Below are 26,881 nucleotides of genomic sequence, written 5' to 3' on the forward strand. Positions count from 1 at the left end.
CCATGATGTTAAGGTCCTTGTCAATGTCGCTTCAGAACATTGCAATCCGTTCGTTTAAATTCTTTTGCACTTGCCTGTTTGGATGAGGTTTTTAGATTTAAAGATAACTTTTTTTCGAGCCTTACTATAAATTTATTCCCTCCTCAAAATGTTTAAGTGTTTAGGTTTGTAGTCAGAAGCTAATTTCTTTCACTATGGACGGATTAGTTGAGCCACATCAAACATATGATTTGACCAGTAATTGTAGGCACAAAGAGGGTCCAATTCTTAGCGTTTGATCAACGACTGTTGAGGGGTGAAAAGATATATTTGTAAATGAAAAATAATTTATGAATACATTTTTATATATGTATTCTTAGTGATCTAAAAGACAAGGATAGAAGATAAATTTCGGTGAAAAACCCTAAATTAACAATAAATTTAAGATTAAAATTGAAATTTTGCTTATAAGTATAAACAGAAGCAAAAATCAAAACAATGATAATAATTTATGGACAAAATTTTGTATGGACTGTGTTATTACAGCTTAAAAATGAATGCTAGAGAAAACATGTGATAAAGAAGACTCTCTAAGATTAACTCCAAAGTCGGGTTTCAAACTATTTATAATCAAGTTTCAAAGCTAACAATCGAAAGAAGACAGATTTATAATAAAGTTTTTACCAACTGGGAATTATGAATGGGTTCATGGAAGATGTGGCAGATCATGTCCTCTCTAACCATCTTGCTCTAGTAGTTCTTCATGGGTCCCACCTGCCATGGACCGTCTCCCTCCTCTGTCTCCCCTCTCCGCCTGCCTATATACCCAGCACCGGAAAATGAGCTTCAGGAAAGCTCGTGCGATCCCTCCCGTCGAGCAGCCGCCTTGCCCGCGAGCCCAAGATTTCATATTTTCTGCGGGAGGCACCGAATCCGACTAGTAAGTTAGAAAAATTTTCTCCCCGGATTGCTGCTTCCGCCGCAGAGCGAGCAAGAACGCATCTTTGTGCCATTTCTGGTTCTTGGCCTCGAATCTCATCTTTTTTTTTTTACTTGTGCCAGTGAATAGCATCCGTGTTGTTTCTTGGGTTTTGAGAAAGATTTCGCGGGGAAGTTGTGTTCTTGGGCTGGTTCCCCGCACCTAAAGAAGGTTGTTGATTATTCCAAATAGTATTTATTGGTTTCTAGTTGTCACTAGAGGTTCCTGACATTCTTGGGGAGTCTGATTGTTGGCCCTAGGTGTCCATGTTTTGATTTCTTGGAGGCTAAGTCCGTTCATATCCCATTGCTAGATTGGCCCAGAACACATGAATTATGTTTAGGTCCATTGGTTGCTTGCCAGTTTGGTCACTGTTCCCTCTTCCCATAAGCCCCACTAGAAGTCTGAGAGGAACATTGTGCAGAATGTTTATTTTGTTTGCTTGTTGCTCTCTGATGGACACAAGGAATAGAATAAAATACATCCATGGGGTTCTTATGCCTGGTGCAATCCAATGTTTGGCCCTGCAGCATTTGCTCTTCTCTTCACAGCAAAAGTGTGCGGCAACATTGAATCTGGGCATAGAGTTAAGATGGCAATACTATGCGTTTTGCTTTACTGAAGGACCACCTTGTTTCTTGGATGGTTTGTTGGGCGAGTCCGTATGAACAAAGCTGGCACTGAATTATGCTTGCCAGATGAAACTTGGACCACTATTACCTTTCTTTTAGCTGGATGTTAGTTACTGTTATGAAACCGGATAAGTTGCATCAACCAAAACATTGTGTGATGCTACCTCAAAATAACATTATGTGAGCAACAGCACACCAGAAATGAGTGTTTTTCACAGTCCATTCAATGTATCCAGTTCAATCATCTGCATTTGTTAATTGTTATGCCACATTGCTTTTCTTGCAACATATAATCCATCTATCGTTCTTGTTCTCATAATTGTTTCCTTCGAATTGGCATTTGTTGCGCCACTTATGTGTGCTACTTTTCTTTGTTGTTATTTACCTTTCAATTATTGGGCTGAAACTTCAAATGCCGATAGTAATTTGCATGTGTTGCGACAATTTCCAAAGAATTATGGTTTACTACCTCCGTTTCATATTGTAAGACTTTCTAGTCTTATCTCGATTCATCCATTGATGAATATATACTTGTATATATGTCTAGATTCATTAGCATCTATATGAATCTAGGCAAGACTAAAAAGTCTTATATTATGAAACGGAGGGAGTAATAGTTTATGCATTGTTATCCCAATAACAGCTACTTTATCTTCTTTTGAGGCAGGGTTTTCCAACTCATCAATAATCAGCAAAATATGTGAATAAGTCTCCAATATACTTCACACCATTTGAGCCAGATGAAAATAGGTCTTCTCATATTGTTGGTTCTCTCCCTGGTCCTGTTCCCTGATGGGATTTGCAGGAGCTTAGCCGCAAGGCCTTCTACCGTGAATATTGGGTCCATTCTTCGATTTAACTCCACCATCGGAGGTGTTTCGGTGGTTGCTATCCAGGCAGCCTTGGAGGATATCAATTCTGATTCAACAATTCTAAATGGCACAACTTTAAAAGTTGACATGAGAGATACAAATTGTGATGATGGTTTCCTTGGGATGGTTCAAGGTATGCTAGATGCAATACTTCTTCTCCGACATGTCGTTTTGCACGATGATTTTTTTGCCTTGTTAAATAGAGTGTGCTTGTGTTATGGAATTCTGATGATACCACATTCATTATATCAGCTTTGCAGTTCATGGAGACTGATGTTATTGCAATCATTGGCCCACAGTGCTCAACAATTGCACATATCGTTTCATATGTAGCAAATGAGCTCCGAGTCCCTTTAATGTCCTTTGCATCTGATGCAACTTTGTCATCAATTCAATTCCCGTTCTTTGTTCGAACTGCTCCCAGTGATCTCTATCAAATGGATGCTGTGGCTGCTATTGTTGACTACTACCGCTGGAAGATAGTGACTGCTATATATATTGATGATGATTATGGCCGAAATGGCATTGCTGCTTTGGATGATGCACTTACTCAAAGGCGCTGCAAAATCTCCTACAAGGTTGGATTTTCTTCAAATGCTAAAAAGAGTGACCTCATAAATTTATTGGTCAGCGTTAGTTATATGGAGTCTCGTGTCATCATCCTTCATACTGGTGCTGGACCTGGACTCAAGATTTTCTCTCTGGCCAACCAACTAAGCATGATGGGCAATGGCTATGTATGGATTGCAACTGATTGGCTTTCTGCTTATCTTGATGCTAATTCATCAGTTCCTGCTGATACTATGTATGGTATGCAAGGAGTTCTCACTTTACGCCCACACATTGCTAACTCAAAGATGAAGAGTAATTTGATCTCCAGGTGGAGCAGTTTAAGCAAGACATACAATCACAGTGATCTCCGTACAAGTTCATATGCTTTTTATGTTTATGATAGTGTATGGGCAGTAGCTCGGGCTTTGGATGCTTTCTTTGATGATGGTGGGAAGATTTCCTTTTCAAATGACTCAAGGCTGCGTGATGAAACTGGAGGTACTCTTCACCTTGAAGCAATGAGCGTTTTTGATATGGGAAATAACTTGTTGGAGAAGATTAGAAAGGTAAACTTCACGGGGGTGTCTGGGCAAGTGCAATTTGATGCTACCGGTGACCTCATTCATCCTGCCTATGATGTCATAAATATTATTGGAAATGGCATGCGAACAGTTGGCTATTGGTCAAACTATTCTCGTTTGTTGTCAACTGTCCTTCCTGAGGTTCTTTATTCAAAGCCTCCCAACAGTTCTCTAGCTAATCAACATATCTATGATGTCATTTGGCCTGGGCAGACTGCACAGAAGCCTCGAGGCTGGGTTTTTCCTTCTAATGCCAAGGAGTTGAAAATTGGTGTCCCCAACAGGTTTAGCTTCAAAGAGTTTGTCACAAAAGATAATGTTACTGGATCAATGAAGGGTTATTGCATCGATGTCTTTACTCAGGCTCTGGCATTGCTTCCTTATCCTGTGACCTACAAGTTTATACCTTTTGGGACTGGTACTGAAAATCCTCATTATGATCAACTCGTACAAATGATTGAGGATAATGTAAGTATGGACAAGTGAAGTTTTTTTTTTTCTTTCGCATGTTCTATCTATGGCACTGATCAAAATTTTCTTATTCTGCAGGAGTTTGATGCAGCAATAGGGGATATTGCAATTACAATGAGCCGGACTGTGGCTAATGATTTCACCCAGCCCTTCATTGAATCAGGCCTGGTTATCTTGGCTCCGGTTAAAAAGCACATAACAAATTCCTGGGCATTCTTGCAGCCATTCACTCTGGAGATGTGGTGTATTACTGGATTATTCTTTCTTATTGTGGGTGCTGTTGTTTGGGTTCTTGAACATCGAATAAATGATGAATTCCGTGGCACACCACGAGAACAAATAATAACTATTTTCTGGTATGGGGCTTATTTGAACATTCTGCATCATCTGCCCACCTGTCTACCAACCTACAGATATTAAGATACATAAAAAAAAAATCCTTTTTGCAATATATTGTACATAGCTAGCACTTTAAAATCATGTTTGTCTATATTTCGACATAGCCAAGTTTTTCAGTTAGCATCTCCAAATAGGGTAGTGATGAACAATTCACCTAAACTTTGTTTTACATACTCTCTGCACATGCAGAACCTATTTCATACAATAGTATGATGCATTATTCGCACATTGTTCTCATGACGGTGTGCTTCTTTGGAACCAGATTTGTGACTTTGTTCTCAATTTTTGTTCTACAGGTTCAGCTTTTCGACCTTGTTTTTTGCACATAGTGAGTAAACCAACCTTTCTGTTATGTGTTCTTTTGGGAGGCAAGAACAACATGTTAGTCTGACGCATTGCTTTCATCTCTTTCTGCTCCCAGGAGAAAACACCATGAGCACCTTAGGACGTGGTGTCTTGATCATATGGCTATTTGTTGTTTTAATCATTCAATCCAGCTATACTGCAAGTCTTACTTCCATCCTGACCGTTCAACAACTTGATACTTCTATCAGAGGAATTGATGACCTGAAAAATAGTGATGATCCTATTGGTTTCCAAGTTGGTTCATTCGCAGAAGAATACATGGTCAGGGAGCTGAACATTTCACGGTCGAGGCTGAAAGCTCTTGGTTCTCCAGAAGAATATGCTGATGCACTCAAGCGTGGCCCTAAGAAAGGAGGTGTGATGGCCATTGTAGATGAGCGCCCCTATGTTGAACTGTTTTTGTCAACTTATTGCAGGATTGCTGTAGCCGGTTCGGATTTCACCAGTAGAGGATGGGGATTTGTAAGTACATTTAAACTTGATTTTCTTTAATATGGATTAGAAAAACAAAGCAACATGGCATCAAAATTCTGAAATCAAATTCTCTTACGAAAATACTGAATACATATGGCAACTTTTTAGTTTTAGTTTCATGAGTTTTATACTGAATACATATGGCAACTTTTTAGTTTTAGTTTCATGAGTTTTAAGTTAGTACATATTTTGTCAATATAGCTGGTGAAGTACTTTAATGCACTTATTTGACTTAGATGTCAAAAATCTGTTGTGTACTTGTTCTTCATGATGAAAACATAGTGCTTAATAGAGTTCACTCTACCAGGCCTTTCCAAGAGACTCCCCTTTGCAAATTGACCTGTCGACTGCAATTCTGTCACTATCAGAGAACGGGGAGCTGCAGCGGATCCATGACAAGTGGCTCAAGACGGGCGAGTGCACAGCTGACAACACCGAGTTCGTTGACTCAAACCAGCTCCGCCTTGAGAGCTTCTGGGGCCTCTTCCTTATTTGTGGTGTGGCATGTGTCATCGCACTGCTCATCTACTTTATCATCGCTGTACGCAAATTCCTCAGGCATGTACCTCCAGAAGAACCAGCAACTCCAGAAGCGCCAATATCCCCAAAGGAAGAACCGAAATGCGACTGCAGAAAGTTCCTCTCATTTCTTGATCACAAGGAGCCACCAAAGAAGAAGCGGTCCTTGAGTTCGACGCCAACAACACCAGTGAGCAACTTTACTGTCCTTCAAATAGAACGGCCTGTGAGGTCAGTCAGGAATGGTAATGCTGTTGACTTAGAGAATTAGTGCGTGTGTAAAAAGCTGAGAAAATTTTATATTCTGGATCTGAGATATGCCATCTTTGGCCCAGCCTCCCCAATTTAGTTGAGAGAACAGAACCAGAGGCTGCACAAGATGCTATCTGTAGATTTCAAGCAACCCGGTGATGGACAAGAAAAATCATCTGAGGCCACTTTGGCAACTGAAAAACTGTATAGAAGCTGCTATTCTTGTACTTGATGGTATTTTGAATGGAGGAAATATATATGTTTGTTTGATTAATTTTTCATATACCTTCTCTTGTCATGCTTGCTGTATACCTTGGCCCTGAATCAGTGTGAGGAGGCAAAAGTCTTCGATTTTACCGTGCAAACCATATGAAATTGGATGTGTTTGAAATGCTTTATCTTAGAAGGGAATATATGTCCTTGCTGTGCTTGGTTGAAGTGTACTGAACACAAGGGAAGATAAAGTATAAAGCACTGGATGCTGAAGTCCTTTCCTGGAGGCAAAAACCTCCCGAGCATATTTAAAACTGAACGTGCAGGTTCGGTACTAGTAAATCCAAGCTAGCCCAGGACTGATGGTTTGTCTTTTTTATGTCATTTGTAAACGAAAAATAATTTATAAATAAAACGTTTATATATGTATCTTAACGATCCAAAAGTCAAGTCTAGAAAATAATTTTAGTCACATCCACTCTAAATTTAAGATTAAAAATTTAAATTTTAGTTTATAAACATAAGTGAAGAAAAAAAGATTGGTATCAATGTCATCAGAATAAGACGGGTTGCCTGTCATTCTGTCAAACAAACAGTTCAGTTTCACTAGAAATAGAGTGAGGTAAACTAGGGTGATCTATAAAAATAAACATGTGTGTGAAGCAGAATTCGGTAGCTCATGGATCTGCTCCAATGTTAAAGCCATTGGAAACATACCCTTACAAAGTGTGCTTTTAAGTATTTTAGCAACTTTTACACTTGGTAATTCGTGTGGATTAGCCGAAACACTTGTAAGAAAATCAAGTTAACAATCAAATAATAATAATTGGAAAAGTATAAAAAATGGAAAAAAGGTATACTTTTCCCCCTGAAAGGAAATGGGATATTCTGAATTTCTGATATCCTAAGCAGGTAGCATCTTTATGGATATGATGTGCGCGCCATTTCGGCTCTTCTCCTCCGCCCCCTTCTCCATGGCTTCCTCTTCCATGCCTTCTAGAACCTTCCACCGCCACTCGCTTCCCTCCTCCGCGCCTCCTCGTTCTTCGAGAGGGGCCTGCGCCCCGTGCTGCCTCCCCGGCGCCGTCACCCGGCGGCGGGCAGCCGCGCAGCTCCTCTCCGCCGCCGGATTCTTGATCGCCGTCTCGCCGCCTTCGCTGGCCGCGCGGAGGGGCCGCGTGGTGGTGCCACCGGAGGACTACGTCACTGCACGTACACTTCCTCGCGCTCTTCGGGGGGTTTGGGTTTCTGATTTTGCCCTCAATTTTGCCTTAAAAATCGCTCTTTTGTAACTGAATCGCGTGTGTTTTCTTGTCGAGAAAAAAAATACAGTAACCACATTTAATTTCTGCTGCAAAAGAATCTGGGATATATCCAGGAAGTTTCAGGTTTTTTTGTTGTTGTCTAGATAAGCTAGTCACAGGATTCTAGAATGTAAATGTAGTGTATTTTCAGAGCAATAGCATTCCTGAATTACCACTGTATAGAACAATTCAGCTGTATTCAGGTATTTTCCGAAGTGGTTTGATTCCAAATTTTTTTTGAAACAGCTGATGGCCTGAAATACTATGATCTGGTTGAAGGGAAGGGTCCAACTGCTGAAAAGGGTTCAACTGTGCAGGTATCTACTCCCACCCTTTTCTTCTTAACTGAAGTGATGAAACTGATGGCTATCTTCTCTTCTCAAGGTCCATTTTGACTGCATGTACCGTGGCATCACCGCTGTGTCAAGCCGTGAGTCCAAGCTCCTTGCAGGGAACCGAAGTATTGCACAGGTTATCAGGCAAATCACTCCTGGTGTTTGTATGCTAGTAATGTTGCTCTAGGACAACAAAAACTAACATCTTTGGATGTCTTCTTCTAGTAGCCTTATGAGTTCACTGTTGGATCACTGCCTGGGAAAGAGCGAAAGCGGGAATTTGTCGACAATGCCAATGGTTTATACTCAGCGCAGGCATCACCAAAACCTCCAGCTGCCATGTACACAGTAACTGAAGGGATGAAAGTGGGGGGAAAGGTATGTAGAATGGAAAATAGCACAGATAAAGACTAAAATTATGACCTTACTATCTTTACTTTATTATTGACCTGATCTTCTGTTCTGTTCGTATTCTGGTAATGCAGAGGAGAGTAATTGTCCCTCCAGAGCTCGGATATGGGAAAAAGGGGATGAGTGAGATACCGGTAAAATTTCTGTTTGTTGAAACGGTGCTTAAGCACATCCAGGTACTGAAGTGTTGTTGTTTGGTTCCATCCTGTTTGCAGCCTGATGCTCCTTTTGAACTCGATATAGAGCTTTTGGAAGTGGTTCCTCCTGCAGAAAAATGACCATTTCTGTTCCAGTGGATGGGGAACATTGATGAGGTATCAATAGGAAGCTTTCAGTTTGTAGCAACAAGGGCTAATGTAATGTAACATTTTGTTTTCTTGTTGATTGTTGAACAGATACATAACAAAAGTATGTTCATATATTTTGCCGGGACATGAGTTGTTTGCCAACTCAAGGAGAATATAGGACAAGAAGAAAAAGTTAAGTAGGTAAAACACATGTTTTAATTTTGTTATTACTTATGCTGAAGCAATATTAGATCAAAAATATTCCCCACAATGTCAATGGAGCTTAATTGATTCTATGGAATGGTAATTTTATCTCCCTTTGTGAACTCAGCGTGCTTTTACTCAGAGGTCCTCAGGGCCATTGATATCCTGAAATATACATGCTCTCTTGTTAAAAATATCAACTGTGATTGATATAGATATTTATATTTAGAAAAATGATGTTTTTGTGGATGAATAGATTTATACAACTATAGTTCCTCGTGTAAGAATTCTAACTACTGCAATGACATCAGTATTACTGTGAATTATCTTCAAATTATCCTAAATGATGCAATTATATGCGCCCAAAGTTAGACCATATTTGTTTTTCAACTGCAATCTACATCAGTGATACTGTGCTTCTTGGAAAAACTACCTTGTTCTCGAGTACTGCTCCATCTGGGATTTCCAGTTTGACACCAGGTTTGGCTGTGATGGTCACCTTGCCCTATGGAAAGAAGAGAAAATAAAGCAAAGAAGAATATTCCATTGTTTAAATACTGATCAATGAGAAGTGAATCTACACTCTGAATTAAGATTGCATAAGCACAGGGTGTAAAAGGTTGATACAGCTATCACTATTTGACAAATAGATGAAAATAGTCCAGTAAGAAGTATGAATACAAGAAAGATTATAATTTTAAGCAACTTTGGCACAAGTACCTTCAATGTGATGCTAGAACCAAACCAAACATCACCGGAAACCTTCAAGCTGTCAAGCTCAACAATGCTAGGGATTGACTTGAAGCGACCAAGGAAGCACCCGACCTGCCATTATGCGTAGAAAGGTCAGTTAATTGCATTTATACTCACGGAAAATTAATGATTTTGCATGAGGAAATAATGTCGGAATCAGACCTTCTTGAACTCTGGGCCCAGTTCAATTGAGGGATTTGATGGGTTTGTTCTTGCCGTATTGCGTGTAACAAAGCCATCAACCAAGGTATATAGATCAGACTGCAAGGGTTAAATATTTTAGTTAGAATGAGTGTTACCCTAAAGAGTTACTCAGTGTATCAAACAGACCTGTACTAGCTGCAAATCTGATGTTGCCTTCACTGGTAGGAACCGAGACCTTGGAACATTGATACCAATTGCATGTTCAAAGAACTGGTACAAAAAAATATGGGTTTTCATCCTTATACGTAATAAAAAAAAAGTATGATGATGGCTTTGTAGTAATTTGTTAGTACCCTGATGGCTGCACCAGCTGCTGTTTCCAATTGAAGAACTTTAACTCCATCCACTTCCTGAAATCATATGTTGCACACCTCAGTTGTCTGTTTAGTTCTTCACAAATCATTGGATAGTAATAATGCTTTATTACCTTAGGATTTGGAATGATCTCCATCTTTAGTGCATCAGCCTCAACAAGGCGTTTGATAGCTTTCAAGTTCACCCATCTACCAAAACCGGCAGCAACATTAGATAACAGTGAGACAATCTTATCTGAAATAGAATGAAGCCTATGAATCCACTTACAGATTGTTTGTGTTGAAGATCTTGAATTTCTCAATTGATTTGAATTCATTCACCTATGTTTCAGAAAAGTGTGAAAGCAACCTCAGAAAAGCGCTATAGTATGTTCTGTTTAATTTGATGTAACAACTTCCTGTAACAATTTCATCATATATCATTACTTACATGTGCGTCAGGTACTTGTGCAATTTCCAGGAGCTGGAAAGTAAAAAATAATTATTGTCACCAAAATAATAGTAATATAATGGTTGAAAATTATCCCCAAAAAAATCTGAAATCCAGCACCGTTAACTTGTTTTTATATTCAGTACTCCAAGTAATTAAATTTCATCATCATAACAAAAAAGTAACCGACTTACATATTAAACAGCATGGGAAGGCTTGAGGAAAACGGTTTGGTTGGTAAAACAAGGAAGAACCAAAGTTTACCTGGACCTTGCCTTCATATGAGATCAGTGTGCCACCTTTAACATCAGCCAAAGTTTTTGGGGTAACCTAAATGGATAATAAAACTTTACTAACCAACTACATGTAATGTTACTCATTTGATACCATGCAATTACATACCTCCATGCAGTATTCATTCTGCTTGTGGATCAAATGGTTCAGTATTTCTGTTCAATAGTTAAGTATATCTCCAAAAAGTTCTCTTTTCTTAACCAGAAAATTCTGTGAAACTAAAATGGTGAATTAATGGCAAATCTATAAGGATACTCATGTCAACTATAGCACCCAAGTTATCTGAGTTTGCAATGAACACATACTCCTTTCCCTGCGATAGAATAAAATGGGTGATATTACATGCATGAAAAAAAATTTGGATGAAATTTGGGAGCTAATAGTTCCTTGATGATGATTGCAAACCTGTGAGAGTAACAAATCAAGCTTGCCGCTGTTCATCAGGGATGGGAAGATATCACCATGGCCAGGAGGATACCTGAAAATTGTGCAGTGCAAGGGTTGTAAAAAATAAATAAATTACTTGTTGAGTTCATGTCATGGAATTTTCTGATCTTGTGATCTGCGAAGAATGGTTTACCAGCCATCCTTGCAGGTCTTTCCCTTGGAAGGCCATGGCAAGAACTCATCAGCTACCACACGAGGATACTGGCTCTGCATTGGACCAAATTTGTTTCGGTGTCAGTAGCATATTCTAAAACTCGGCAATAAACATCAAGTGTGCAATAAAAAAGAAATTTGCCAGACACCTGATTGAAGGTATGGATTTCGATGTTTGAATTGGTATATTTCTCAACAATCTGCAGGAAAGCATGTCAGTTAGTCCTTTTGAGAAATGTTCAGTTGGAGAATTTTGTCAGGTAAGAAGAAACTGCCTTCAAGGTGTCTTCATGGGTGTTGAAGGAGTTCATCAGAAGCAGTGGCACATTGCTGCCATACTTCTTGTTGAGGGACTGCAGAAAGAGAAAACCATGTCACCAAATGGCCATGTTTGCAGTTGCAGCAAGACACATGATCATGCCCTGATGCAAGAGGAATCCTGCATGAAGGTCTGAGGAAACTCACCTCAATCTGGATCACAATTAGGTCGAGGAATGTGAAGCCGTTGCGCACTTCGATGACCGATCTGCGATGGCATGAGCAACATTTTTGTCAGTTATAAGATGATGAACATGCACTGCTCCAATGAAGAAGAAATCACTGAGACAAAAAAAAAAATGGAAATGGAGCTGCGAGTGACATGCTGTATACTTTGGTCCAGTGCATCCCATGGTGGTGCCGAGGCCGCCGTTGAGCTTGAGCACGGCGAGCTTGTTCAGCAGCTTCTTGGTCTCCTCCAAGTCCTCCGGCGGCGCTTCCAGGGCGTCGTACGGCACCACCACCTCGTCGGTCGGCGTGTGGATCTTTGCCCACTCCACATGCTCCTCCTCGCCGCTTTTTTTTTGGGTAAATTCAATCAGTTCATCGTCAGAGATGCAGGTAGCAGCAGCAGCTCAGAAATGGAATCGTCAGAGAACTAGCAATCGGTTTGGATGAATGAATACCTGAGGTAGCGGGCGACGAGGCTGATGAAGCCTGACTTCTCGTTGTCACTGCACTCATGGAAAAATCAAACAACCGAGATCAGCACAGTTTGATCATATTCAATTGAATCTGGGATGGCCATTGCTCGCAACGATCTGATCTGATGAGAGATTAATGAGAGACCTGATCTGCGTGAGGCCGGCGACGGCTTCACGTAGCTTGGCAAGCTTCTCGTCCGCCATTGTTGCTGCTGGATTCTTGCTGTTGCTGCAGAGAGAGGAGGAGAGGAGATGGAGAAGATGAGATGGGAGGGAGGAGGTGGTTTTGAAGGTTGTTATAAATGAAGAGAAGGAAACGAAAGGAGGAGCTTGCTCAGAGGAAAACGAATTGAAAGCAATGGCGGACAGCAGAGCGACGCGGCGAAAAGGCGGGAGCACCCAACGTTTTAACGCTTCCTCTTTTATTCTTTTCTTCCATTCTCCTTCCTTTTTTTGACACAAGTTGATGCAAATTTGGATTTTTTTAAAAAAATTGAACCTTTTAAAACCCTCAACTGTTGAGGTTAGTCTACTTAACCCCTGAGGTGGTATTAAAAGTGGTTTGGCTTACGTGGTGCTAACATGGACGGTGACATGGCAAGGATATTTCAGGAACAATTCAAACATATTCACATCTCAATATATCAATGACTTCACTTTAACAACTTGGTTTTTAAAATAAAATCAAGTGGCAAGACTTATTTAGAAAGAGTCATCTTCTCAATATAGGAATTTAATAGAGAAGATTAAAAGCTATCATTTGACGAGAGGAATTCTTGTGTCACTCCATTTATAATCATGAAAGGAGCAGATCACATCTTAGTTAAGCGAACTGTAATAGAGAGCGAAAAGAGGGGAAAAAGTGATAGGGGAATGGCATAATGCCACCTCACCATCCACATGTCATGCCACTTAAGTAAAACCATCTTCAAAACAGGGTTACTTAGATAGTTTTTGATAGTTTGAGGAGCATAATACTTAGTTTTATAGATGAGGGGGTTAAGTAGATTTAGATCGTGATAAACTTATTTATTTTAAAATTTTAAAACTAAACTCCATTAGAATTAGAATTTATTTTCGGATCTAAGCCTGTGTCCACGTCACCCCGTTAGACATGGTTAAATAACATTATCACGCTATGAGAGGTTATTGTGGAGTTATCATGCTAACTACTGTGGTAAAAAAATTCAGCCGATGGAGTTTAGTTCTAAAATTAAAAGATAAAAAAGACTTAAAACACAGTTTTGTTATTGTTTTTAGATGAATATTTATTTTTAGTATGTTTGTAAGAAGGCGTAACATTGTGAAATAACAGTTCAGTACAACCATATAAACATCTTCAGAGTTCTGTTGAGTTCAAAATATTGACCATTTATTCATCCATTCATCAACTAATTTCAATTCCAAATCCAACCGCGCATCAAAAGGTGCACATCTGTCTTGCACCAACTGATCAGCACGACAAAACGTATAAGATTTCAGCATCTGTACAAAGAATAATGTCTAGGATACCATCCAAGATGAGAACCAAGAAAAGATATTTCCAAGAATGCACCCTCCCTATTGTGTATCTAATCTTTCATCTACCATCTTAGGCTGTAGTTATCTTATACCGACATATACACAAATATGGACGTAGCATTCAGGGTTCTTCAGATTATTGGCAACCCAAAGGAACGGTATGTCCATGTCAAGCTCAATGCCTTGCACCCTCACTAGCTTCACTTTACCCTTGTTAGCCATATCTGCCTCTTGCTGGCTTGACGAAGTCGATTCTACCTTCTGACAACTTCTTGGAGTAACATCAGGATCACCCGGGGCTGAATCTGGTGTCTGAGCATGTTCTGAATCGTCAGGTGTACCTGATGCCTTTGAGCTGAAGAACTCAGGTAGCAACGTTTTCAATGCGTGTTCCAGGGAAATGTAGCTTCTACCTGCACCAAAGGAAACTACTGTAACAGGAAAGCACCACTACTACCGTACCATAGAACATTCTGAATCATAGTGTCAAGCATAATGATGTAGGCATTGGCATTAAGGAATTTCTAGCAGCTGATTGACCCTTTGAAGCATGCAAATTTGTTGTGCTAGCATCCAAAAGATGAATGTTCCCTAGAATGCTACATACCTTCCTCCTTCCGTACTTCAAATGGTCGGTTAATATAGGATATGCTGTCCCAGTCACTAACAGGCACTGCATCTTCTAAATCATAAAGGTCTTGTTGAACACTGCGTACATACAATCGAACGGGAACCCTGCCTAACCAGAGAAGAATTGATAAGACCCAGGATGGTATATGGTTCACTTATTATGTGACTGCATGCATATCAGAAAAATTAGGAATAACTATGCACCAAATAGCTATAGTATAAAAATAATGTGCATATGTAGTGTATGAGAATGCTCAATGAAACATAAAGGAAGATCAATGCAGAAAAGCATACATGGCTTGCCAGATCCAGGAGATTCAGGCTCCTCAGAACTTTGTTGACCCTCTACTGAGGAGGTTCGTACTAAGCAATCCTCTTCGAATGGTCCAAGCTTAAGCCTGGTGGAGATATTCATGTACCTATCTAAGTTACCTAATATCAGAATAACACAGTGTCGGTTAAATGATGAAGATAGGGTATTCAGAGAATGCATCATACACAAATAGTAGATACTACTATCACCACATTTGATATGTAATACAAACACTTTTCATAGCGAGCTTATTAAGCATGGGTAATATTGAAGTGTTGTTTCTGAAGAGCACACCTTTCATTATTGATTGCCACAAAGCGCCTTGATCAGCCTGAGACATATTCATCACATTCTTGCTGTTGCCAGTAATGATGAAGGCGGCCTGCAAAAGAAAAAGATTGCACTCCATTACCTTGCTGCAGGAACAAAGGATTCATCAGTTGCAAATCTCAAAACAAACCTCTTTCAGGGAATTCATGTAGCTCCACTTTGCACTATCTTCACCATCACACGGTGTTAAAATTTCAGAAGGATATCTCCTAAAATGAACCTACAGTTTTATGACAGGAAAACATCACACAAATCAAGCAAGAAAATAAACAGATAGATAAATAAATGGGGAAATTAAACAATTCTAGACTTACTGTTAGATTCCATGGTCTTTCTGGGTCTGCACATAGAAGGTCGTAAAGAACTCCAATGGGTATATACCTAGAGTACAAAAGTAAAACAGGAAGTTGCCAATTTGAGAGGGTAGTTTTGAGGATAATGTTACAGCCAATTGATATTCAGAAATATCAGTAGGAGATAACATATGTTACCATTTTAAGGGAAGCCCTTTATATTCAAACCAAACAGTGTCAATACCAGGCGGGAGCGTGCTGCTGAAATGAGCCTTTATAATAGGTACCAGCAGTGGAAAATACCCGATTCTTGGCCCCAAAGTCTGTTACCGACGAAACGGAACTCCATAAGCAAGCCAATAAGGTAATGAATTATCATATAACATGTTAAAAAGATCACTCCATACAGGGAAAGCAATGAACCCGCCTTATTACCATGCAAACAAACAAGGTAAACAGTCAATGTAACATATGTGTTGTGCACAGAAGTGTAACTTGCAATTTTCTGCCCTTGGTAAAAACTACTCATGCTGCAAGTCTGCAACTATCTAATCAAGCAAGAAAGTAACTTATTAATCAAGTCAACTAGGTCAAAAGGGCAAACCTTGTACATGAGCATACAAATTCACAAGTCCTAAAACAGCAACTAATCTGATGAACGATTGCCATCCTAACAGCCAGCCAGTAATCCTAGAATCGAGTGGTCGGGATCCAACAACTCGCAGCAAAGATCCGATATTTGGACGGAGACCGCCGATTGAAAGAGCATAGAGAAGAACAAGAAGATGGAAAAGGAAGGGACTTCACCAGGAAGGGCGGGGGTGGGGGGAGGGTGGTGACGTCGGCGTCGTGGAGGTGGACCTGGAGCGGCACGGCGCCGCCCCAGACCCGCCGCGCCGCCTCCGCCGACCACGCCGCCTCGTCGTCGCGCCGCTCCGCCATTGCCGCGGGCGCGGAGATCTCGTGGGCGAGGTGAGGTGGGTGGTTCGCCGTCCGTCGCCTCTGCCGCCGCCGCCGCCTAATCTTCGCTTTGTTTCTTTTTTTTCCTTTTTTTTTTTTTTTGCTTGTTTCAGCCAGCAAGCGATTCCCTTCTTCCTCCTCGAGTCTCTCTTCCGCACGGTGCTGCCTGCAGTCGGGCATCGCCGTCCAGTCACTCCTCGAGATTCGTGCATAGCATATCTACGGGTAATCTATTTCCTGATTGATTTCTCTTAAGTCTGTGTCAAAAAATGGTTAAACAGAAATATTGACACGATCACACGACAGTACGATACCATCCTGTTGGGACTAGATAGAAAATTTAAGTCTAATGGTAGATTTAACTACTAGGTATAATTCTATATTAGAGTTAATATATGTGTTTTTTGTCCTAAAATATGGCTAATTAGTATCGAATTTGACACTTCCTACTACAACAAATTGTTCTATTAAGAAGTGTCAAATTTCATACTAATAGTTACATTTGAGATGACTGCTACAATAGATTTTTTTTTCTAATATCTCTTTATTTCACTGAGCACGTGTAGAGTTGACTTTTATTTTTTTTATTCTCCTTCCTGTATATCATCGACCATGTTTGCTAGCCCTCCTCATTCTATTAAAGTATGCGCAAAGAAAATTAGGTTTTCTATACATTTACCATTCTTGGTTTGGAAAGGATTACTACAAACAAGCACGCAATATAATTCATTCAAAATGTTTTCATTGAACAATAGTCAACTCACGATTATAATCCAATGATTGAAAGCTATTTACTGAACATAATGCTTCGGAGATAGGACTGGAAAGTGTGAAATCTCACAATTCTGATTACTGAGCAATTGCAGTTTCTCAACTTGTAATTACAAAATTTCTTGAGTAAGCATCTCTACAAACAAATGGTAAGTAACTAAGTGTGGTTAACACAACCATCCTCTATCTTCGCCATTCAGAAAAGCTACAAGCAACAAAAGTAGCTAGATTTTCAGTAGTCCTGTTCTAAATTCAGCATGGCATTCATTGTGTTTGTTCCAGCAGAACATTTAGAGCGCATTCGTCGTCATGATCCAAACTTCAACATGTCATCGACCATTTGCCTGCTTGAAGTAATGCAAGATCCGTGCAGCCAAGATGTCCACCCATGTGTCTGGCACGCCAGGCAGGCACCAATGCATGCAGTCCTGCCCCCACACAGCCACTGCGTCCTTCTTCCCAAGCCAGATTGCCGGGTGCGCATCAGCTCGGAACTCGCTCATGTAAGTCAGGTTGAGCAGCTGGATGTCTGTGCCGATCAGGGCTTCCTGAATTGCTGAATTCACTAGCCTTGCTTCTTTGTTCACCCCTCCAAACCCGGGATCGAACCACGAGTCGAGCTGCACAAGTTTATTACAATGTGTCATGACTCAGAATTTTAAAATTCATTTCTGAAGCAAAACACAGCAGTCTGAACTCAGAGCAGCACCTCGTGTTCTTGTAAAAGCCGATCAAACACACAGCTGCCATTGTGATCCCATTCACCTCCATGGAAGTGCCTGGGTGATTGTGTGCGCCACAGCTTTAGTGTTTTACTTGGGACCTCCCTTCCAATGTAAGAAGCCATACTTTCCAGGACAACTTTCAGTCCATCGTAGATGCCAAGTGGCGGCTCAATTGGTTCTCCTCCTCTGTAGAAAACAAGGGGAGTCTCTTTTGGGAATTTATCCGAGCCCCACCTAATATGGGACAAATACCAAGAATTATAACATGAACGGTAACAATATGGCAGTCATGACTCAACCAACAAACATAACTGTTCATGATCCAAATAAAATGTACATAAGTAAGACATACAAGCATGATTAGTTCGTATAGAATTTTATGGAGAAGCATATCTGACAGTAGGAGATGGCATGCTTGAAGGTTGTGCAAGAAAGAAGTTTTTCTAGGTATGACTGTCCCAACTCCAACTTTTGAGCAATCTCCAAAAAAAAAAAAATTTTAAAAAGATGTGCAATGCTTAGAGTCAGAGTATCATAAGGAACTTTTGATCAATCTCAAACAGTCAACCTTGTTACCTTAACAAAAAGGAAGCTAGAGATGAAACTACCACACTCTACTTTTAGTACACAAAAGGAATGCAACAGTAAAGCATGTATTAAAAACCTGATATTAAGGAAACAATTAACTCACCAATGTCCAGTGTTGAAAATGAGCACATCATAGAACTTAGTGACGTTTACCCATTCATCAGCAGGGATGTCAACATCCACTCTGTAAGTGCCATTTATTCCATCCTTCTGAAGCTCTTTGGGATTCTCTACAGGCTGCCACCTTCGTGTCATTAGTTACCACCATGTGAGCTTTATGAAATTAGTAATAGTATTTTAACATCAGCAAAAAAAGCAGCTTCCTTGTGTCTATAAGCACAAGCTCATGCAGAACAAATGTCAAAACACCAGTCTTAAGTTCGATGATTAGAAACTTTTAAGTTCTTGAAAGAAACAGCAAAAATACAAAAACATCAAAAACTGTGCATACATGTCTAACATATGGTTATAGTTCTTGAACACTTAAATGTGTTTAATCATATTTACTTCATCAAGCTGTTTGGTAGAAAGTTGCATGGTAGGAAATGCTTTTTCAAGTGTTTTCCATGTATCTATGAAAGAAAGATAAACAATGGCATATGTATAGCCAAGTATGGAAGACAACACCAGAAACAATTCCACTGCAGAGTGCACATTGCAACATCAATGCATGAAAAAACTGCTGCTATTCACACTAATTTCTTGGATGGAACAAAAAAAAGGCATTACTGTTCACTCCGATGCACATATATGGTGTCGAAATCAAGCACACAACATTCAAAACAACAAAATGGAAATGATCCATATTCCAACAAAAGGGCAAATGCAATATCCATTTTTCTTCTGAGAATACATCTACTTCCTAGTATTGCACAGTTGCACACTCATATAATTGTGTCGATCACCAGATTGCCATTTGATAATTTCCTGCAACTGCCCTTCTAATATGGAAAATCATCTCTTTTTTAGAGAAAGGCCGTAGCCCTGCTTTTTCATTAAAGCTGGTTCAGGAAACACACAGAGTATACCAGGATTACCGGCTTTACAATCCAAAAGCATAGCAGCAAAAGCTGGCCAAAACGATCACATAGTTACACCATCAGAACTAAAGAAAAACAGCAAAGCATTCGCCAACACCTGTCCTAAAATCATCTCTTGCGTGTCCATCATGAGCATAACAAGCAAAACTGAAATCTCCATAAGGTAGTGAAGATAACTGCATCACATTCTATGGATCTCACATTCTCCCTGCTTACCATTTATAGTCTTATCACAATTACTATGAAAGTGGATAATCTCAGATTTTTCATTCCAGCCTCCTCACTTCACCTTCTTGTTGCGAGATGTATTGGCCGCTACGGATCATTTGATTGGAATAAAATTTGGAACGTGTATACTTGACGAAACACTCTACTCTTTTAGGCATCCAGTAATGTAGTACCAGTAGCAATCTAAAACCAAACCAGGAAAACAGCATAACTCATCAAGCACTCAGTAGATAGCACTTACGTGTACTTGGCGAGGAGAACGGCGCGGTGGTACGCGACGACAACGTCATCCCTGGGGAAGTAGCCGCCGCGCCACGCGCCCCGGCGCTTCCACTTGCGCGCGCCGGCGTCCGCCGACCGGAGCGCGCAGAGGAGCGCCACGACCAGGTTCTCCGAGAGCGAGTCCCCCACGAGCCCGATCCGCCGCCCCCTGGCCGCCGCGAGGAACGCGGCGGCGTCAATCCTCGGGACGACGGCGCCGCAGCGGCTGGGCGCCCAGGAGAGCGCGGCGAGGGGAGGGCGGCCGTTGCGGAGGCAGTTCCAAGCGTTGCGGTGGAAGGGGCAGGAGGAGGTGTAGAGCGGAGGCGGCGCGGGGTCCGGGCTGGGGACCCAGCGGCCGGCGGTGGCGTCGGTGGGGGCGGCGCCGCAGGGGAGAGGAGGCTGATGCGGCGGCCGCGGGGGCGGGGGCGGGGAGGAGGGGAGGAGGAGGAAGATGGTGAGGGTTATGGGGAGGAGTAGTAGTAGAGGGAGGCGGAGGCGCGGCATTTGGGGGAGAGACCCTCTCCCCGGCGATCGCCGGCGGCAAGATGCAGCGTCGGGGAGCGCGATAGAGAAGTGTTTCTGTTTCCACGCAAGCCCACTCCTTTAGCTTTCAACAGTGCTTTATTCCTTCTCTCTTTTTTCTCTTTCTTCAGATCAAAACTTCTTAATTTTATAATAGCACAAAGTTTAGATTAGAAAAAGAGAGCAAACTTATATGAATGAAGAATCTGAAATTTATCTAGCTCTAACTCTAAGGGGTGTGGTTAGATTGAGAAAATTTTTAGAAAAAGTGTCACATCAAATATTTGACCGAATGTCGAAAGGGATTTTCAGACACGAATGAAAAAACAAATTTCACGACTAGCCTAAAAACCGCGAGACAAGTCTTTTGAGTCTAATTAATTCGTCATTAGCATATGTTGGTTATTGTAGCACTTATGACTAATCATAGACTAATTAGGCTCAAAAGATTCGTCTTAAGATTTCTTTCATAATTGTGCAATTAGTTTTTTGGTTCATCTATATTTAATGTTTTATTTAGGTGTTTAAAAATTCGATACGATGTTTTTGAAAAAAATTTTAGGAACCCTAAATATGTTATTCGTGAAAAAATTGAACGAAAAATGCAGAGGGGCGAGAAGCCAACAACAAAAGGAATATATTCAATATATTCATAGTGGGGATTATGTTTTACAGTTCAAAATTTCTTTCTAACATCCAATTGTCCATGTTTGTCAGATGTCTAGCAAGTTTCAAGTTTCAGAAGTAAGAGCTCTCAACTCCCATCTCAGACAAGCGCGAAAGCAGCCTCCTTTCCAGCTTCACGCCAGCCAGCTCCGCCTCCCTCACCAGCTTCCGGCACCTGGCCATCCTCCCCTCCGCCGCGCAGGCTCCGATCAGCTCGCCGTACATGTCGCTCGTCGGAACGAACCCGGCCTCCTTCATCCTCGCCAAGTACCGGAGGCCCCTCTCGGGGTCACGCAACGCCGCGCACAGCTTCACCAGCACCCGGTACGCCGGCAGGTCGAGGAGGCAGCTGCCGTCCTGCTCCATCTCCCACGCCAGGGCCAGCGCCTCCCGGTGCCGGCCGCCGCGGCAGCGGCTGTGGATCACCGTCGTGTACATCACCACCGTGGGGCTCCCGCCGGACTCCCCGAACCAGCTGAACAGGCTCTCCACCGCGGCGTACCGCCGGAGCTTCACGCACACCTTCATCACGGCCGTGCAGTCCTGCTGCCGCAGGTGCAGCTCCGGCCTCTCGCCGAGCTCGTCGAGCAGCGCGGCGGCGAGCCCGTAGCCCTCAGGCGTACGGACGGCCTCCAGCATCAGCTTCACGTGGACGCTCGGGCTCAGCGTCCTCTTGTTGATCTTGGTGAGCTCCAGGAGCTTGCGTGCCAGGCCAACTTTACCTGCTCTGATGAACCCACTCACCATGGCTTCAAGCACAGCACGGCTTGCCGAGGGGACACACTGATCAAGCGCATCCTCCATCTTCAGCTGATCGAAGCGTGCCAAAACCTCAATGGTTGAAGCGAGAATTCTGTCATCTGGGAAGAGTGGCACAGCAGTCTGCCTCTGAGCCCAGCACAGCGTCTGCAATGCCCTCTCCGGGAGCCCCATGTGCCCAAGCTCCCGGATGGTCATTGACAAGGAGCCTTTCCGGAGGAACCGAGCCCACCGGTCGAGCACAACAGACACCTCCGACTCCGGTCGCAGCGCGCCAATCTCCCGGGCGATCCTAATAAGGACCTCTGGGTTCTTGCACACCTGGTCACTGAAGGAGGTGCGTGAAGAAAGTGCAGCCCTTGCTGCCAGCCTGATATGCTGCTTTGGTGCAGGAGCATTGGGCAGCCGTCTCTTGTGAGGCAGTGGCAGTGGGAGAGGTCGCTGCCTCGCCGGGTTTGGTGGCTTCAGCGGCTTCTGGCGCATTGGCCGGTCAAAGAGTGCCGAGATGGCATCAAGCTCATATTTGCTCCACTCTAAAACCTCTTCCTTAGCATCGTCCTCATCCTCAGCAGCAGCAGCATTCAAGCTGTACGTTTGCTCACTGCAGTCTGGGACCTCCAACTCCATGGCACAAGAACCACCATCTGATGGCTCTGTGCAAGAAATACGACTTGTTGATGGGAGATTGACGTCTCTGCGGAGCCACCAAGCTCTGCACTTCACCGAGGCTGCGCAAAATCCATGCAATGCAGGGAGTGGCCAGGTAATCAGTGACATGCTACCTGTTGTAAGATTGGGCAGAACGTTGCTATTTAGAACAACCTTAATTCCAGATAGTAGCATGATAAGCAAAAAGGACAGAAAGTCAGCATGCATAATAAGCATGTAGTATGAATTAGAACTTCAGAAGAGCCTCTGTTATGTTCCCATCACAGATGCCAGCCCATATATGAAAGTTCGCCTAAAAAACTAATAGACAGAATAAATTGCTGGATTTAGCACGAGGAGTGCTTATTACTAGTATAAGCAAACCAAAGGTTAGACCGCAATGTAGCAGGAGGTTTTCATTGGCCTTTTGTGTGTGTGCTTGTAGGGTTCATTGGACTTACTATTTGGATTTATAAATTTTTTAAAAAAAAACACTAGCTGGTAAATTACCAAGACCAGCTTCCAACAGATTTTCAGATTAAAATTTCCCCCCAAATCAGGACATATATATGCTAAACTTTCTTTTGAACGTTAGTAAAGAAAATTTAAGCAAAATACAAATTTGGATTTCAGCTTAGCAGATCAGCAACTTGTACTACTTAGGATCGGAATCGTTTGGCTTCCAAATAGAGAAGTTATACAAACAATTGACAGGACTTCCAACTCAAGCTAGTTTTCCAATGTGAAAAAAAAAATAACAATTTTGCTTTGTGGGTTCGGAAGCTCTGAAATTGCCATCATTTCATCCCCACTGGAGTAAAGGGTACGAGATGAAAGTGAACAGTGGGGATTGCAATCTAGTTTACAACTAAGTCTCTTTGCTATGATTCCAACAAGCATAATGGGAAAGTTCAATAACATCTTTAACCGAGAACGAAACATTTATTCGAGTTTTCATGAAATTTCTCGAAACTGGAATTTTCTATCGGCATGTTCCCATATAAACTCATGTAGTGTGTCAACTCGACAGATCAAGATAGAGCTTCTGGCCTTCTCCTTCACTCACAATATGATTGAAGAACAGTAATGATGCGGAAACACACATACAGTCTAGGGACCAACTGGAATTGTGGGTTGGTTGTTTCACCAGAGACTGTATTTCACCTGCGCGTTGGGGCCAGATGCTTGCCATCGAGTCGGTGGCTCACCGGACGCCGGCGGGCGCAGGATTTGAAGCTTGGGTATTCGAAATGTTATGGTATAAAAAAAAATTATACCCGAAATTCTAATAATTGGCTTATATAACATCAAGCACTTAGTGGTCATACGATATATATCATATATAACACAAAATATCAAAATTGAGTCTAAAGCCATATTTCATTCTTGTATATAACACCAGCATATTTACGGGACTGAACATTCTTGTAAAGGAAGAGGGAGCGTCATCGCTTTGGAGGTGTTGGACTGGGAAATTTTTTGGCTATGGTGTTCAAGATGGCTGCAACTTTGGTCTTTATGAGTATTTCAACAAAGTATTCTGATGTACTAGTGGACAGAAATATGAGCACCATTCACCTATGTCTGCAAAAGGTTTGGTTGATGGCTTTCCAAGGGTGTATGCCACTGAAGGCTTGTGTGGGTAAGCTTCCTTGGGTAAGATACTGTCGTTGAATATTTGATGAAGTAATACAGATTGAAGAAAATGTTAATAAGGAAGGCTAGAAGACAGAAAACTACAGACTCTGCGAACCTGCGGAGACGCGGAATGCGGCTTGCACACCTGCCTGGCTGCACCGGCCGCCCACGCCCGGTTGCCCGCCCCTGCTCGCGCCCTTGCCGGCGCTCAGCGCCTCAGCCCCGCCCCCGGCCTGGCTGCCCGCGGCGCCGCGCTGGAGGCCGCCCCGGCGAGCTCCTCCGGCAGGTCACTGACGGCGGCACCTCCCGGGACCGCCGCGCTCTATGTGGATGGTCTCTCGAAGGCCGCCGCGCGGCTGCTCTGAGGAGCCGAGTCGCCGGCGCCGGCCGCCACCGCCACGGCCACGCGCGCGCGCCGCCGCTTGGGCTCCTCACCTGGATGGAAATGGAATACCGTCAGGGGGAAAAAAAATCTAGGGACCAAAATGCAAGAAAAGACCGGGCCGCCACCGACGGGTTAACGGCCCAAAGAAACAGCGGATTTGGCCCATGTGGAAGCACGGCCCAGCGTTTTCGGTCTGCATGCGTAAGCAGTGTTGCTGACGACATAAGTACTGTGCTGTAGTGCCACTCGTCCATCCATCAGCTTGCAAGTTGCATCTCCTGTCTGAATCCAACAGCACCATTTTTTTTTCGTTAGAGCAGTACAGCTAACTTCTACTCTAAATCAACTATAGTATATATAGTATATGTAATAACTAATTCATACAATAGTTACCTATAAAACCTTAATACACGGTCTCACATGTCATACACATTATGTTTTGAAGTCTGTGCTATAGCTAACTATAAATTAATAGTCGTCTCTCTTATCTCTTTAAAATATGTTTATAACTGATTTATAGCCTGCTGCTATTGTACCTGCTCTTACCTCTTTAGGTGCTGGTTGGTTGATTGACTTTGACTCACACGTAAGTTATCTCGTTGGATTTGTTTGAAAATTCAAGACACTGATCAAACGGCAGGACCGAACACGTTTCACCACATAAATTGAGGGCATTTAATTTTTTGTCACTCTTAGAAATAACTAATATATTTGTCATCCGCTGTCTATAACATGTGGGCTCTTATGTGTCTATGACATATAGGCCCAGTGGTAAATATGTTAATACTATTTTTTAATAGTGACAAAAAAATTAATTATTCCCACAAATTCACGCCATCCCTCAAAGTCTCGTAGTGTGTTCTTACCAAGGATAAGGATAGACGATTTTATGATTTCGATGAAATTAACTTACTGCCAATGATATTTTTTTATAAACAGGTTATTTATTAATTTAGAAACGTACGTGAAAAAACCGAGAAAACATTAAGAAAGTTAAAAGGGGATAGCTAGCTGCATATATATATTCAGATGTAACAGATTCTTAAACCGTTGAATCTACCAAATAATTACTCTGTGACATTGACACTTTTTTGTCTTGAGCTACCTAATAAACATGGCCATCGCGTCGACTTGTGATTAGCTTCGAGTAACAAACTAATCAATCAATCTGTGGCTCATTTTAAAACGGTTACTTCTTGCTTGTTTCTGCAGGAGAAGGAACAGGACACACGTAGGCTGCACATGCAGATAGGACGACTACTTCTTGGAATCTTGGATAATCCAGATGCAGAGAAGAGTTCGTGTGACAGATGTTCCCGGTATCTCGGCGCATTTCAAATTGAATATTTCCTGTTTTGAGATAAAATTTGAATTCTTCTTTCTTACTCGAACGACGGCTAATTTCAATAGGAGTACGATTTAAGACAATTGTCAAGCTTAAAAACGGCTAGCTGAGTTTGTTCGACGGCCGAGAAGTTTGAGCATCTACTAGAGAATAGTAGTATTTTAATACCTAAAAACTTGTATCGAATTAAGAAATATTGGACATGAAAATTATGCTACCCTCTAATAGAAGCCCAAAAGTAAATAATTTATATTATGAACATATTTTTTTCCTGAATTTAGAATATCAAAGAACTAATTTTAGACATGCGTAAATATTGAGAATAGACTTTGAATCTATCAATCTATCGGAACATTTAAGTTTTTACCAAGTTTACAGTAACGACATTTAATAACTTATCACTCGTATACTTACGACATGTACCTCTACGATCTGCACGTCATATACTTACGAAGTGACAGTTTGGTAACACTAAACTTGAAAGTGATACAAACCCATATTTTCTCTGATGCGTATGTTTATAAGCATAAATTTAAATTCTCAATCTTAAATTTAAAGATCGATAAGTATACGTATGTAAAAGTTTTATTTATAAATTCTTTTTTTTACAAATAAATCCTTACATATATATACTTATCCAATTGATTGTGTCTTTGGTTTACAAATATGGATTCAACGATAGTTCTATTTGTGAACACTGAGCATCGACGCTGTAATTACCCGTCCATTACTCTTCAAGAACACCTATAACACGGAGTATTTCATCATGCCAAATTCTTTTGACAAAGTAACAGTGTTTTCATATCAAGTAAACATCTTATCTCATTATTCGCTTATGCTTATGTTTTATATCAAAATTTAACTTTTAAGA

General features: G+C 41.6%; 6 protein-coding genes across 8 annotated transcripts; 2 read left to right on the forward strand and 4 right to left on the reverse strand.

Moving 5' to 3' along the window:
* Positions 1-838: 838 nt before the first annotated feature.
* LOC102707742 (glutamate receptor 3.1) lies at positions 839-6,350 on the forward strand. Of its 3 annotated transcripts, XM_040520802.1 has the most exons (8): positions 854-919; positions 1,042-1,129; positions 2,258-2,595; positions 2,715-4,063; positions 4,145-4,422; positions 4,762-4,793; positions 4,887-5,293; positions 5,613-6,350. In XM_040520802.1, the coding sequence occupies exons 3-8, from the start codon at positions 2,331-2,333 to the stop codon at positions 6,093-6,095; spliced, it is 2,814 nt and encodes a 937-aa protein (XP_040376736.1). In that variant the 5' UTR covers positions 854-919; positions 1,042-1,129; positions 2,258-2,330; the 3' UTR covers positions 6,096-6,350. The 3 variants fall into 3 exon arrangements, with proteins under 3 accessions (XP_015688793.1, XP_040376736.1, XP_015688794.1); XM_015833307.2 differs by lacking the exon at positions 1,042-1,129 and having other exon boundaries at positions 839-919; XM_015833308.2 differs by lacking the exons at positions 854-919; positions 1,042-1,129 and having other exon boundaries at positions 2,216-2,595.
* Positions 6,351-7,188: 838 nt separating this feature from the next.
* LOC102705980 (peptidyl-prolyl cis-trans isomerase FKBP18, chloroplastic) lies at positions 7,189-9,248 on the forward strand. Its single transcript, XM_015833309.2, has 7 exons — positions 7,189-7,501; positions 7,840-7,910; positions 7,978-8,064; positions 8,157-8,306; positions 8,414-8,473; positions 8,555-8,653; positions 8,735-9,248. The coding sequence occupies exons 1-6, from the start codon at positions 7,213-7,215 to the stop codon at positions 8,615-8,617; spliced, it is 720 nt and encodes a 239-aa protein (XP_015688795.1). The 5' UTR covers positions 7,189-7,212; the 3' UTR covers positions 8,618-8,653; positions 8,735-9,248.
* Positions 8,684-12,618, reverse strand: LOC102708027 (UTP--glucose-1-phosphate uridylyltransferase-like). Its single transcript, XM_006646726.3, has 20 exons — positions 12,533-12,618; positions 12,370-12,417; positions 12,077-12,259; positions 11,891-11,951; positions 11,701-11,778; positions 11,575-11,625; positions 11,406-11,479; positions 11,231-11,303; positions 11,081-11,138; positions 10,934-10,980; positions 10,796-10,861; positions 10,532-10,564; positions 10,370-10,422; positions 10,215-10,290; positions 10,081-10,137; positions 9,914-9,997; positions 9,746-9,844; positions 9,551-9,655; positions 9,264-9,335; positions 8,684-8,995 (listed from the first exon to the last, which is right to left on the reverse strand). The coding sequence occupies exons 1-20, from the start codon at positions 12,589-12,591 to the stop codon at positions 8,969-8,971; spliced, it is 1,404 nt and encodes a 467-aa protein (XP_006646789.1). The 5' UTR covers positions 12,592-12,618; the 3' UTR covers positions 8,684-8,968.
* Positions 12,619-13,739: 1,121 nt separating this feature from the next.
* LOC102706258 (autophagy protein 5) lies at positions 13,740-16,530 on the reverse strand. Its single transcript, XM_040520867.1, has 8 exons — positions 16,282-16,530; positions 15,673-15,797; positions 15,496-15,562; positions 15,312-15,401; positions 15,146-15,233; positions 14,833-14,970; positions 14,516-14,647; positions 13,740-14,321 (listed from the first exon to the last, which is right to left on the reverse strand). Exons 1-8 carry the CDS (start codon positions 16,414-16,416, stop codon positions 13,990-13,992), a joined length of 1,107 nt encoding a protein of 368 aa, XP_040376801.1. The 5' UTR covers positions 16,417-16,530; the 3' UTR covers positions 13,740-13,989.
* A 713-nt stretch (positions 16,531-17,243) lies between these two features.
* LOC102706536 (protein trichome birefringence-like 12) lies at positions 17,244-20,653 on the reverse strand. Its single transcript, XM_040520974.1, has 4 exons — positions 20,028-20,653; positions 18,622-18,762; positions 17,915-18,164; positions 17,244-17,825 (listed from the first exon to the last, which is right to left on the reverse strand). Exons 1-4 carry the CDS (start codon positions 20,549-20,551, stop codon positions 17,535-17,537), a joined length of 1,206 nt encoding a protein of 401 aa, XP_040376908.1. The 5' UTR covers positions 20,552-20,653; the 3' UTR covers positions 17,244-17,534.
* Positions 20,654-21,179: 526 nt separating this feature from the next.
* LOC102708306 (pentatricopeptide repeat-containing protein At2g01860) lies at positions 21,180-24,838 on the reverse strand. Its single transcript, XM_006646727.3, has 2 exons — positions 24,396-24,838; positions 21,180-22,776 (listed from the first exon to the last, which is right to left on the reverse strand). Exon 2 carries the CDS (start codon positions 22,769-22,771, stop codon positions 21,308-21,310), a length of 1,464 nt encoding a protein of 487 aa, XP_006646790.2. The 5' UTR covers positions 22,772-22,776; positions 24,396-24,838; the 3' UTR covers positions 21,180-21,307.
* Between the last annotated feature and the right edge of the window lie 2,043 nt (positions 24,839-26,881).

Source organism: Oryza brachyantha, chromosome 2 (genome assembly GCF_000231095.2).
Source record: "Oryza brachyantha chromosome 2, ObraRS2, whole genome shotgun sequence".
NCBI classification, from domain to species: domain Eukaryota; kingdom Viridiplantae; phylum Streptophyta; class Magnoliopsida; order Poales; family Poaceae; genus Oryza; species Oryza brachyantha.